Source organism: Poecilia reticulata, linkage group LG17, assembly GCF_000633615.1.
Source record: "Poecilia reticulata strain Guanapo linkage group LG17, Guppy_female_1.0+MT, whole genome shotgun sequence".
Classification (NCBI taxonomy): domain Eukaryota; kingdom Metazoa; phylum Chordata; class Actinopteri; order Cyprinodontiformes; family Poeciliidae; genus Poecilia; species Poecilia reticulata.
In genome coordinates, this window is record NC_024347.1 from 10610641 (window position 1) to 10624960 (window position 14320).

General features: G+C 42.8%; 1 protein-coding gene across 4 annotated transcripts in view; it reads left to right on the forward strand.

The window, feature by feature from the left end:
- The first annotated feature begins 573 nt into the window (after positions 1–573).
- Positions 574–14320, forward strand: part of LOC103479267 (ephrin type-A receptor 4-A-like) — a 37566-nt gene continuing 23819 nt past the window's right edge. Inside the window, exons 1-6 of one of the 4 annotated variants that reach the window (XM_017310145.1) lie at positions 574–764; positions 6621–6896; positions 8538–8605; positions 10560–10757; positions 11566–11676; positions 12095–12449. In XM_017310145.1, coding sequence (XP_017165634.1) covers positions 632–764; positions 6621–6896; positions 8538–8605; positions 10560–10757; positions 11566–11676; positions 12095–12449 — 1141 coding nt within the window. In that variant the 5' untranslated portion in view covers positions 574–631. Of the gene's footprint in view, positions 765–6142; positions 6365–6620; positions 6897–8537; positions 8606–10559; positions 10758–11565; positions 11677–12094; positions 12450–14320 lie in introns of those variants that run through there. The other 3 variants (XM_017310144.1, XM_008433619.2, XM_008433618.2) reach the window with 3 other exon arrangements.

Here is a 14320-nt window from a genome sequence, read left to right on the forward strand (position 1 = left end):
GGGGGGGGGTCACCATTGAGTTGTCCACCCACACAATGCCCCACTCTGGTCACCTGCGTGGGTGTGGGCCAAGAGAAAAGGCGAGGATGTGCACGTACGCTCGTGCACGTAGGCACAAACCACTGCAGCAAAAACAGGCAGCTTTCTAACCCTAAATGTCAAAACATGGCAAAGCAGCGTAGAATAAAAGCATTTTTAATTAGCCAGAAACTTCCTCGAGCCCACATGAAGGGGTTTTGTCTGTTTCCTTAAAAGCACTTTTACAACAGATGAGAGTTCAGGCAGTTGGCTGTGGCATGATCTTTCTAAAAGATCCTTTTGTTTATCATAATAAGCATTGTTCCCCGCTGCCAGAGCAGCGTGGCACCAAAAGCAATGGCCTCATCTGTGCTTTATTGAGGAATCATGGTAAACTACTTGATATATAATTATGTGAGCCCAGCAGATYCGTCCTCACTGTTTCCTCCTACATGCCATCTGCCCTGTGTGTCCAGACTGTGGGTGACTGAAGTAGCTGAAGGAGTTATTGTGGAAGATTATAAGCAAACTTGTGATGTAACAGCCTCACCAACACGTTTGTTGTTCAAAGCAACACCGCAGCATCCACGGCCTCTGACAGAGCGAGCATCAGATGACGAATAGAGGAGAAGATACCGAGTTAAAAGACCCCCGTGACACCAGGAGGCGCCCAGAGGTGTTTCAGTCTGGCAGCGCTAACTCACGGCAGAGAGGGAGATCTCGGAAGATACACCGAGCCAGAGGAGGTGAGGAGAACAGAGGGGACTGGAGTGGTAGAAAGAGGAGTATTTTTAGGGTGCTATGTTATCTGCGGAGAGGAGGCTGCGCCGTATCACAGTCGGGTCACATTGCTGTGGGGGGAAACAGCACAGGAACTCCGCCGAGGCGGCAGATAAGAAGGAACAGAACAATGATTTTTTTWTTCCTCTCCRAGTCTCTCGTACGTACACTCATACATGTCCACAACGGCGCAGGCACACACAACAAAATATACTCCGCATCCAAAGACAAACGCATTGCAGCTTCGCTCTCAAATCCTCCTGAAGACACTTTAAAAACCCAGATCTGATGCACAGGTTTACATCAGAGAAGAGTCAAAGTCAGGTCAAATCACCTATAGCTGATCTCGACTTGTGAGTTGCTGTTTTGTAAAGTTCTCCTTCTGTTTCTTACCCAAACAAAGCATTGTGTACGCTCTTGATTTCATTTCATTGTTGTCCACTTCATTTCAGGTCGATTTCTTTTCATGGCTAAGCGCTTCCATGAATTATTAGTCAATCGAAATGTATTTACAGGGCACCTTTTGTACATGACAGTGCTTGTACATACGTATGCAACCAGTCATAAAAAATCATTTCGTACTCATGTAAATGTGGTTGTTTCATACAACAGATAGTTTAAGATATTTCTATCTACTGTAAGAAACAAGTAAAATATGCCAACAGGAGGTCACTTAGAGTTATTTTAATTTGCTCAAGAGTTATAATCTCATATAACTCATTATAGTAAACTGGCTCAAATGGGGGATCCGATAGAAATTCACTTGAAATAGACTGTAGGGAAAAAAAAGCTGTTTTCAAAAAACAATATAAATTAGACTACATATGATTTAAGAATTTTTATGGGTATATTGAGGGTAAATAAACTAATCTCAATTAAGGGTAATAGGAATTTTTTATACTTAAGAGGGCATGTTTATGTGTCTTATTATATAAAACATGATTTTATTTTTTTATTTTATAACATATCCACATTCCTTTACAAAAATGTTGAGAAAAAATTCTCAATAGTCAAATCAGGTACTAAATTTCCTTGAACGTAAAAAAAAATTATGCAARCTTATTTAAACGCAATCTGTGATAGACGACGCCATTCCACCCTCAACAACCAACATAACAAATGCATTATTAACGGATGAGAAGAGATTGGGAAGATTTTTGTTTTGCTCCCGCAAAGCATCCGATTCTCTTGAACGCTTCAGCAGAACTAACTACGGTGACACAAATAGCCAAAAAAAAAAGGATAATTCTCCCTTACTGCAACCATGTCACTTCGAACCCACAGCCACGTCCCACCCAGCTGCGATGCCGCCCTACAGGCCCTCACCAGGAGCTGCCTGATGCGGCTGGCTAGTTGGTCCCTCGGCGAAGTTGGTGTTGCTCTCTTGACTAATTGGGCTTTTGTGATAGGGGGGAGAATGAAATGTGAAAACCGTGTTGTGGCGGAGGAGGTGGTGAGGAGTGGCAGATCGAAGCTGAGAGATGTTTCTTTTTTGCCTTCCCAAAGTGCCAGATGCTCCTCCTCAGTTCAGTTTTTTGCCCWTCACGGGACTTAAGYACAATGACTGAAACTGCAAAAGAAACAAAATGGCAAACGGGAGCAATTGGCCAGCAAAGTCTGAGAGCTCCGAAGGGAACCCAAACCATATCTTGACTCCGGGGACTGACAGACAAACCTGACAACGTTGTTGAATTTCTCCACAGCACTGTTTATCCTTCTCGGTCTGCCTCTCCTCCATTGTAGTGCTCCCTAAGATGTAAATGCCAGCAGAACAGATGRATAGAGAGAACATCTCATCACTCTGACACCATGTTTATGCAATCGCACGCAAACACAGCACACAAACACTCCCCGCGTGCACACGCACACACACACACACACACACGCACACGCACACGCACACGCACACACACACACAAATACTGTACGCTCCCAAAGCAAGGTGCTGATGGAGATTTCTCCAGTCATCAAAGCTGAGACACGTACAGGCGCACACACGGTCTGAGGAGGGATGTTTTTGATGTAACCTTCCCTCTGCCTCCTCCTTTGTGCATTCTCAACACGGATGCGCGTTCAATCCAATGCACACATGAACTGAGTAATTTGCCAGGCTAGCAGCTGCTACGGAGGGAACTGGGTACCCAACAGAACGCCTCTGACATGCTAATGACGCTTTGTCGACCCGACGAGTTCGACCGCGCAAACTTCCACAGCGCACGTTGAGAAACTCTATTATCTGCGATACATCCAGGAGAATACCAGTCTGGCTGTATGAATATTAAACAGTTTAAGCTCTCTGTTTAGGACTGCAAGCCAAATGAAACCCTTGCTCACTCCAGGAATATCTCATGGAGCCTTTGAGGGATCATCCTTTTCTTTTTTCCAGCACCCCACTCCACGCCACCCCTAACCATCCTCCCACCCAATCAAATCCTCACTGGCAACGTGCTGCTCCTCATCTCTCCTTCCTTGCTTCTATTGTTCTCCTCTCTCAGACGCCCACACACCTACCGTCCCTCGGGCTTTTCTCTTTACACTCTCACTCACACGCACAAATTTACATTTGTCTACTTTGTTTTTTTTAACTTTCGGGGAATTTTTCGCGGTCCTTTTCCACTCACCTCACCTTCAACGAGCGCAAAACGAATTGGTGCAAATGGTAACGCAGTCTATATGTAGAGATTTTTCTTTCAATACAGATGTGTGGGCAGCAGCCATCTGGGGACCCTAAAATGGAACAAAAAGTCAGTGCAAGATGTGTGTTTGTGTGGCACAGGACTAAGGRCCAAACTTAAGGGTCCAAGAAACCACCACCCGCCCCCTCCTGAGAGGTGGGAATCTCAAGGGAGAGTGGGAAAAACATCCCCGAGTATCATCAATCAAAACTTTGGTTGACATAAATGACCAGAAACAAATGGCGCGTTCTCCATCCATGTCATCGTGTCACCATGTCCCACCCACCTGCGCCCGCGGCCCCATAGGCCCTCGTCGGACGCCGCCTGATGCCATTGGCTGTTCGGTCCCCGAGCAAAGTCGCCGTTCCTCTTTTGGCTAATTGGGCTTTTGTGATTGCGCAGTCTATCGTGGCATGGAAGGAGAATGAATCGTGAAAATGGTATTATGGTCGTTGGGGGGAGTAGATTGGCAGATCGAAGCGGGGAGGTGGGTTTTTTTTTTTTTTGCCGTCCCAAAGTGCCAGATGCTCTTCCTGGGACCATTATGGTGCCTTACAGGGGCCTGAGATGGTTTCAGCGTAGCAACTGTGAAGACAAAAACGCAAGATGGAGACCAACAGGGATCGACACACAGAAACTCTCGGCGTGTACACACTTGGGCTCACAAATACACTTGCTTGCTCACACTATTCCCCACAAAATAGGGCAGCAACTATGTAGTGCTGTGCGCTGGTGATTTTCAACAGAGATTATAAAAAAAAACTAACATTTGTAGACGTTCAGCAAGTCTCTGTTTCGAAGGAGAGTGTAGGAGGCCGCGTCATGTGCCTCGTCTTTGTTTGTCCCCTCATGCTTTTACACACAATTCTTGCCCAGCGTATGTTTGCTTCTATTAAAGAAGTTGTCAAGTGGTGATTTTTTTTTCCCAATAAATAAATATGTCTGGGTAATGAAGATACAACCTGACAATGAAGTAATGATTAATTTTTCTTTGTGTGTCTTGTAAATTAAAACATTTTTGAAAGGGACACCACATAAAAATGATCCAGTTTATAAATACTAYGTTTGCTTTTGTATTCAAAATTACAGGAGACGATAATCACGCTGATCAACTAATATTAGTATACTCAATRGTGAAGGGATTTAATCACTTCTGATTGACATCAACRACATTTCTAAAGCTTTCCAAATCTCCCTTGAGTTACTATGTGTTCATCTGACCAGCCTGAGCCACAGTTTGACTCTTATGTCCAGCAAGCCATGCTGGTCACTGCTGCAGTTGTTCAAACTTAAGCAAACGGTAATGAGTATAATGTCTTCAGAACTTCAATAGATGATGTTCCTGTTTGTATTTTTCCATTACTTCGAAATGCATATTCACTCAAAAACTGAGTCAGTTTCATTTTCAGCTGGGGTCACACTAAATAGTTTCAKGATTTGCCAGCACAAAGGCAATGCACGGACTTTAGCTTACCCCAACAACTTGAAGACTGCATAGAGAAGGTATTTCCTTCTTATCTCCTCCCTTTGGTGTCGACTGGAAGAGTAATGTTATAGGATGCAGTGGAGATGCATGCATGCTGGGGCTAAGTGATGGGATTATTAGTCTGCCTGGTGATCATTTGGCAGAGGAAGCCAAACTGATGTTGTAATGCATCGGTTTTGCAGGAAACGYCATTGAGACTTCATCATCACCAAACCATGGACATTTTTATAAGATTTGTCTGCATCCATCTAGCTCCTSCTACTCCCTCTCTGTACAAAAGTTCTGTACAATAATATATAAAATGCCAAATTCCTTTTATATGCAGATGACACTGCAAAAAATTTGCTTACCTCCAACTCTAATTGAAACCTAGTTACTTGCAGAATTAGTTGTGGTTACTTTGTTGTTTTTTTTTAGGATTTTTTATTTTATTTTAACTTGTTTTCCTCCTACTACTTTGTGAGTCTCACATAAAGAAATGTATTTTGATATCAATAAGATGTTTACCTGGACAACTGAAGAGTAAATTAACAATGAAATTTGACCTTTCCACTTTTCCCTGCCCCAGTTGCCATGCGTTGCTCTCCGGTGTACTTGATTCACTTTTCTGCATGCTGTACATAACAAATACCTTTAAGGGTATACCTGTAATTGTAAAAAAAAAAATGTAAATGAACAAAYTAAACACTCAAAATTACTAATCAGCTGTTTTAAACCTCATCTCCTTTCATTTGCTCTTTGTTTTTGGGAAGATTGTACTTATTTTAATTAAATAACAAATCACAACGTTACAAAGCAAATAGAAAACCTAAGAATGGCACATTCTACGTATRCCTCTTTTTGAAGACGAATGAAGACAGACAGATTTAAAAAATAATAGCTYAACAGGGGGGGRAATGGTTCTGAAGTGGTAAAGTGAGTTTGTCTAGTTTTACAGAAAAGCTAGCGTAAGAGCTTTAAAGAAATGAGTCAGCTTATTTTATTTCCTTTATTAYGCCCATATGGAATTTAAAATATTAGCAGCTGACAGATGTCTCCTTATCCTCATGTCATTACCACACTACCTACAAAGCCCCCGATAAGCTCACAGAGGTCCCCATCCGTCAACAGGTGGCGCTGTAGTCACACTCTGCAGCATCGTGTTGTCTGCTCATGCGGACAAAGAGCCTCCGATAATTCCAGCCATATTCATGCAGCCCAACCAGTTGTGGGGAACTTGTGAAGCATTCATGTTTTTTGAAATTATGCAGCACAGTGCGGTTTTTTTCCCTTTTTTTTTTTGTTTTACAGTGTAGCTCTTGTAACGTTTACCTCCGGCCTCCTTTAGATTACATCTATATTGTTTTAGTCCGACGCTTGGTTGCTTCATGTCCCYTTAGATAAGAGGATATTACAGATGAAGCAGGTGACGCTTGCTGGGGTTTTTCTATAATCTAAAGTTTTTTCTTTATTTCATATATGCTATTTCATTACGTTTCATAAATTTCGAAAGCTACCGATCATCTTCTGTCACGCAGACTCCCAATAAACCTAATTTATTTTATCAGCAACTTTCTCCCTAAGATGTGCTTATAAGGCACTAACAAATAATATTTCAGTGACTGACGCTAATATGAGCCTCGGCGCTGTTTTGCATTAACTTCATGTCATTTACCATCAAGGGAAGCTTCTGAGTGGGAGACCGCCCCTGAATCCGCCGCCGCCGCCGCTCCTGCTGCCTGCATCCATCCCCAACTCGCTTTCACACTTGGTTTCATTCACACGGAGTTTTCCCACCGGGATGGAGCCGCTTCAGCCAGCGCGCACAGCCCACGGAGAGCTCGCAGGCTTCCGCACGGCACACATGGCTGGGAATCTGTTGCGGACACTTTTATCATCCGTCTGGATAATAACGCTGGTTTCTTGCGCCAGGACGAGGATCTATCTCCCTAATGAAGGTGAGTGTGCGTGCCGGGGTTACACCGCTGGAAGAGGCGCTGCGTGCGCTCAGGGCGCATCCGAGGACTGCGAGAGAGGAGGGCTGAGCTGCGCGGATCATGAACTGTTAGGGAAAAAGTTAAATGCTTATCACCTTATAATTTTTGTAATGATTTTATGGTTGATTTCCCCATATGAGCTGCATAATTTTGCGAGTGTGCTCTGTAAAGAGCACACCCTTTTGTTAAGGATTGGGGTGACCAAAAAAAAAAAAAAAAACGGCCATTATAGCTTTTACTGCATGTTATTTTAAAACCTTTGAAGTTAAATTCATATATTCCACGCTTCGATAATCTCTTTGGGTTAAGACAGAACTGCAACTTACAAACTAAAATAAAGTAACACAAACAAATKTACYTTTGTTTTCAAGCGGYAAATGAGCAATGGCCAACTCTATTGTCCATCTATTGAATGACTGATTAATTGAACGAGTGATTGACTGATTGATTTTCATTAATGTGCTTTCCCTTTTTGTCCTTCAYAGTGCCCCTTTTTAAATGCATGCCACTCATTTCTGGCCCCGCCTTCAAATGATACAGTTTTTACATATTCATCGCAAAATCTTATGAGAATTACAGTAGTTTTCAAATCGTGGCTGGCGCACAGTGGCTAAAGTAAAGCGTGTTTTATTGCATCAAATTTGCAGAAATCCGGCACATGCTTGAAAACATGAATTTGCACACTAGCAGGCTGTTTAAACGAAGGATTTTTTTTCTCCTTTTATTTCAAGTTGTGCTGCAGCAACATGGGAAATGGTAGTCTAGAGGATTAAAAGTTGTCTCCATCTTATAAAACTTTCTGTATTTTGGCAGCAAGCATAGATCAGTATCAGCAACAATGTACACCAAGGATATCATGCTGTTTCTGCTCACTTTTTTATGAAATGCCCGAAAATGTAAATAAAGTACATTTAGAGAATGCTACAGCTTAGCATCATGGAGTGCAAACCCTACGCCTGTTTATGGGCACTGCCTGTCAGCTGGCTGAAAGGAGGCCTCTACACTTTTCCCCCAATTGGAAGGAAGACTTAATCTGCTTTTTGGAGAAAAGAAATATCTAATAAAAGCCAAGAGTGTTGATGAAATGGACTAGCCAACGTTTAGTATCATTTGTTCGGGTTAAAAAAAGATATAAATTGGTCAAAGTAAAAATAAAAATAAAAAAGAAAGAAAAGAGAATATCCATAGATGCCCAGTGTTTGGAACTTATTATTCCAAACACTGGAATAATAAGTTCCAGTGTTTGGAACTTAAATATTAGCATGGATTTGTGGGAACAAATCCATGCTAATATACCACTTGTATACATAGTATTATTCTATATATTTTACACTTTTCAACAGGGTTATTGTGTAAACGTGATAAAGTTGATGAAAGTGTAGTATTCATCATGCTATGAGAATCTCAAAGAGGCCCTTGCTTATTTTACAGTTGTCACAAACTCCAGCCAACACACACTGTAGCCAGAAAAGGGTTTTCTAACTTATCCAGCTTAAGTTTCATGGCTTAATAACGTTGTTGTGAAGCATTGTACGCTGTTTGTTCTTAAACTATTTGCATGCATGTGTGTGTGTGTGTGTGTGTGTGTATCTGCGATTCCAGTGACCCTGCTGGATACCAGGACAGTGCCAGGAGAACTGAAATGGGCAGCCAATCCTGCAGAGGGAGGGGTGAGTGGGAGACTTTTTCTCTCTCTCTCTCTCTCTCTCTCTCTCTTTACAGATACACTGTTTACAACCTGCTCTCTCCTCTGAAAACACAATCTCTATCTTAAGTACATGCACATTCACACACACTTGTGCACACTTGGTCTGGAAAGCTGTAAATAATCTTCCCACAGATTTTGCAATGTGCTGTTGTTCACCAAGACTAAGTGCTAATATGAGATTGCTGGCGTTTAATTTGGCACAGTCAAAGGCACAAACCAGCTTGATGGTGGGTGTCGATTTTTTTAGGGATTTGTACTACCAAGCAATTGCCAGAATATATCCTAGAAATATCTGTTTTATATTTTAACTTACCAGCTTTTTTTTTTTTTTTTTTTGTACTTTTTGTTGTCACCGTGATCTAAAACTGTAACATAAAAGTTATTGGTGAACTTGACTTCTATTTCTTCGGGGTTACCGTGCTCTTATTCTATCGCGTGCAGCTTGATTGACAGGGTCCTGCTCTTCACGTACTGAGCTTTAGATTAGAGGCACCCCCCATCATCCCCATCTTTCAGAAACACACACACGCACACACAGATAGAAAAACTCAGCCTCTTTATGGTTGGGACAAAGAGACTCTTCCCTCTGACAGCTGTGATCTCCGTCTGCCTTAAAAGAGGTCACACCAAAAAGGTTTCCATGTCTGCTTTAACACAGCTGGAAGCAGCGTACAGTTAAAACAATAGCAGACTGGTATTTCTGGACAATGAAACTCAGATAAGGAGTATGAGTCACTGCGTCGCSATAAAACTTAGCTGTCAGAAACGATGCTTGCCCAGTGTGTTTTCAGTATTTTAACTGCCCTGGAACTGAAAAATGATGAAAGAATTAAGTTTTATTACAAACTGAAGGTCAGAGTCTGTCACATGTTTGCTGCACTGCGGGTTCTTTTTGCACATCTACTAAAATTTACATCACTAGTAATTTATCAGCGTTTCTGCTGTAACCCTGCACGCGCCACTGATGACATATTGATCAGGTTAAGAAAACTCTTCGCACACTCACCCTATGATACGCGCACGGCAACACACACGCRCACACTCTATCACTCACACAGTTCGCCCTCTCTTTTTCTTTCTCCGGACACGGTAAATTTAGCGTGTATACAGCTCTCACTGGTACGGAGAGAGCAAGATTATTATTCAGTGGCAATAAAAAGCCAATTTGGAGCTGGGAGGCTCAGCGGTCATTTGGAGGGTCACAGTACAAGGCAAATAATCGGCCCTATTGAGATGGATGGCGCGGCGAAGGTTGAGCCCGCCTCGCTTGTATGGAAATGTGCCTGCAGAAAGCCTTGGACTCTCAACAGATCGGAACCGCTGGCCGCTGCAGAATATTGATGCCGGAGTGAATGTTGGATGGCGAAGCTTTAAATCACTGCTGTGAATTAGAGGACGCAGCATTGGAAATGGTTTTGGACCCAGTCTGTAGCCTTCATTGGGACAAAGAGGTCCCGATGAAGTGACCGCTTTCAGTTTATGAGGGCAGATTATGTAAAAAAAAAAAAAAAAAAACCCGCCACCAAACATTGAGTCATTTTCTGAAAAACAATGGCTGTCTAAATGGCTTCCTGACAAAATTACAAAATTAGCTGCAGCTGGCAGCAGGGRTYCTTCTCTGTTGCTCCATACAGTATAGCCACTGAGAATGATCACACTGAACAAACATCTGCTTATTAAAAGTTTGTCTTGTTAGCCAGCGTGTTAGTGTTTGCATGGGTAAAGTCTAGCAGTTCCCTGCAAAGCAAGGAAGCAGCTAAAAGATGTATGGCATCTCCATTTACTCAGTGAGCTGTAATTATACACAATTTTTTTTATTCCTAAAAAAATATAAAACTTTCATTTCTCCCCTGGAGTAACAGAATTGCGTGTGTGTGCGTGCGTGTGTGTGTGTGTGTGTGTGTGTGTGTTTGAAGTGGGAGGAAGTGAGCATTATGGATGAGAAGAACATCCCCATCAGGACGTACCAGGTGTGTAATGTTCTGGAGCCCAGTCAGAACAACTGGCTGAGAACAGACTGGATCCCCCGGTCCGGTGCTCAGCGGGTTTACGTCGAAGTCAAGTTTACTTTGAGAGACTGCAACAGCCTTCCAGGAGTCACCGGCACCTGCAAGGTAAAGAACGTTCTGCATGATGTGGAAGCAGAGGGGAGCTGCAGGACWGTAGGCATTTTTAATTAAGATTTAACTCCATTTCTCATGCTAGCTGTCACCACGAGCACAGACTTTCCCTAAAATAACTTTCTTATACATACAAATCCTTAATTTTTTATTTGTTTTAACTTAAACAAAAGCTTGAATGCGTTTTATCTATATAATTTTATGTGCTAGACCAACAAAAGGCAATTCATAGTTGCGAAGTGCATGGAAAGAAAAAGATGTATGATTTTTGAAGATGGAGTATAGGGGACATAAGGAAAYCTGGTAGGATGGGATCATAATGTAACTTTTGGGGCTCCATCCAAAATGGCATTTATGGAGGAAATCTAACACCCTGAAAACACCTCGTCCACCGTTAAACAAGAATGTCACAGCCTCACATYGTGGAAAGGGTTTTTTCAGTCAGGACAAGGAAGCTGGTCAAAGTTGATGGAAAGATGAATGGAACAAAAATATCGGAAAATCCTGAGTACATAACTGGTAGAGGYTGAGAAAGATTTGAGACATCACTTTCCAGCTGGGCTACAATAGACTGGTTAAGATTAACAAGTCCTAATGTGCTAAAATGGCCCAGTCAAACCTTTTGGTCACAATGTGGCAAATTTTTAAAATGCATGTATATGCTACTGCAAGGCATTGCATTATTTGCTGATTAGCTTAGCCCAAACCTGAATTTGACCTATCCTCTTTTGAGCCAAAATACAACTATATTGGAGTTATTCTCAGCCACTGCTTTTTCCTAAACCCGTTTCTTATCTTGCAGGAAACGTTCAATCTGTACTACCACGAGTCAAACGAAGACAGAGAGAGCTACATCAAGGAGAGCAGCTTCATTAAGGTGGACACGGTGGCAGCAGACGAGAGTTTCACCCAGGTAGCACCAAACAACTGAGTCAGGCTTTCAGTTGTTTATCCACCCACCTCCTCTCACTTTAATTTGCCGCCATGCGGAAAATAAAACCTTCTGGCACTTAGCTGTAATTTTCTGACATGGTTTACAAGCGCTTCGATCTTGGATGTCTGTTTTTCTGTCCTCTAAAAATTGGCAGCGTGCTTTTGCTTGGCCGCTCCTAAAAAAAAAAAAGTCTGCTGATTTAAGTGTTGCAAGCATTAAAGGTTACTTTTACCTGCGAAATCGATGAAAGTTCACTTGAACCTGAGCCAAGTGCCGAAAATGGAAACATCGGCAAACGGTTCAGCTGAAACTCTCACGTTCGGGTTGAACAAGTGAACCGGACTGAGATGCTTTACTGYGCGTTGCATTAAGATTATTCCGTCCTCTTCACTGCCAGGTGGACGTCGGGGACCGCATCATGAAGTTGAACACAGAAATTCGAGATGTRAAGGTCACRACGAGGAAGGGCTTCTACCTGGCCTTTCAGGACGTGGGCGCCTGCATCGCTTTGGTTTCCGTCCGGGTTTTCTACAAAACCTGCCCGCTCACTGTCCGGAACTTGGCGACCTTTCCCGACACGGTCACCGGCGCTGACACGTCTTCCCTGGTCGAGGTCAGGGGGTCGTGCGTCAACCAGTCAGAGGAGCGAGAGGAGCCGAAAATGTACTGCGGAGCAGATGGAGAGTGGTTGGTTCCTATCGGCGGATGTCTCTGCAAACCGGGCTACGAAGAGCAGGGCGGCGCATGTAAAGGTAGGCAACTGCTGCTGGATGCAATGATTGCTTCTAGGTAGCTTCTTTTGACTGAATGCCTGTCAACTATAGGCATTAGATTATTTTTATGCCAGCATTTGGAATTCACACAACAGCGTCAATGACAACTTTTATCACTCAGTCCATTAGGATACAGAAAGGAGATGGAAAAGATTGGGATTTATCAATTAATCACTGCACATTTCAAACGAATTTAAAAAATACATTTAGTAACTGTTGTGACCGTTATAGGTCTTGCTAACACAGTATTGGTGCTGTGTAATCTCATACTTAAAACACCAATATAAAGCCAAAAGTTGCTGTGATTCTTGGGACTTTTCTTAACTCAAAAAATTATAAGGAACAGATTATCTCATTCTTTTTTTAAAAAAAAGACAATAATCGTTACTCATTTGAAAGAGATAAAGTTGTCATTTACAAACAAAATGAACAGTGTRTGTGTGTGATTTTGCATGTTTTGTGATTCAAATGTTCAAAATACTACTTCTGTTACTGTAGATGAACAAAAAGCAYGATGCTGAATTAGAATTTCCAAGTTATTGAGTAAAATTAGTGAGTACAGTTGTTCAGTAGCAGGGTTGCACTCCAGCTAGCATTTGTTTTTGTAAGGCTCTAACTGTATGCAGTGATAGGTATATTGCTTAAAATATTGGGCTGAACTTTAGAATCATTTTGTGCTTTAATCTCACCCCCCAGAAATACCACAAAACACAGCGATAAACCGTAAAGACCCCCCCCTCCATTCCCCCCCATCACCTGTGATTATATAGGGCTCCTGTGCCAAGTATAAAGTTGTTAAACAGCCATGATAATTTTTTTTCTTTCGTCTGTTTGAAAGCCATAAAATCTGCTTTGCAGCATCTTTGCTTTAAACTAATTAATGCAGTACGTTGACAGAGTTTGCACTGGTGCTTACTTGGCAAAGTCGCGGCGATGAGATCCTTCCGCAGTCGGACTGTGCCCAGTCAAGAAATAATGTGTGACTCGCAGTTCGGTTGCAGAACAAATTCATCAAATGAGTCGGAACTTGTTAGCATGTTCCTCTCAGAGCTCCTCCCCATGTAGCCCGCTGTTAAGCTTTCACTTTGGAAGCTCTTTGGTGTGAGTGTGAGCTTAAGTTTGGACGTTTGACCGTCTGGCCAGCGACATTGGTTCACGTTCTTGTGGAACGGTTTATCTGAAGCGTTTTGACGGTGCAGATGTTTAAACSTGCGCGCTTTTTGTCTCAACGTGAGGCGCGCGGAGACAACAGACAGAGTGGAGACGCCTTTTTTTCTTTTTTCTTTTTTTTTACGACAAGATTTGACTCCCGCTATTCAGTCCCACATATGGAGCAGACATGCAACACGTCATCTCAGACACATACATACGCAGATGGACCGGGACCAACAGAGTGAAAGGGGGAGAACAACTTGCTGATCTACACCCATGGCTTTATTTATGATGCCCATCCTGGCGGGCTAATTGTATAACAAACAGAACCATAACTCAAGAGAGAACAGAGGAGACGCTTGGAGCGGGACGCCACTCTGTGCCAGTTGGCAATAAAAAGAGAGGCGGAAAAAAGTTGCCATTTCATTCTATGCAGTGAGAACAACGCCGCCAGACMTCTCTCTATGTGAGACAAACGCTCTCTGAAACCTCCATCCTGCCTGCCCCCCCGTTTGGAGGAGGAGGGCCGCGGGGTCGTCCTTGAGGTCTGAAATATGTTCCGAGATTTAGGAGATCCCGCTTGACTCCGCTGAACGTCCAGCAGATGTGAAGTGCCATCTATCTATCTGCAGCTCCCTTCTGCGTCTCACCGCCTGTCAGGTTGTTGGCTTGGAGCAGCTGCGTCAGGGGAAATCCAT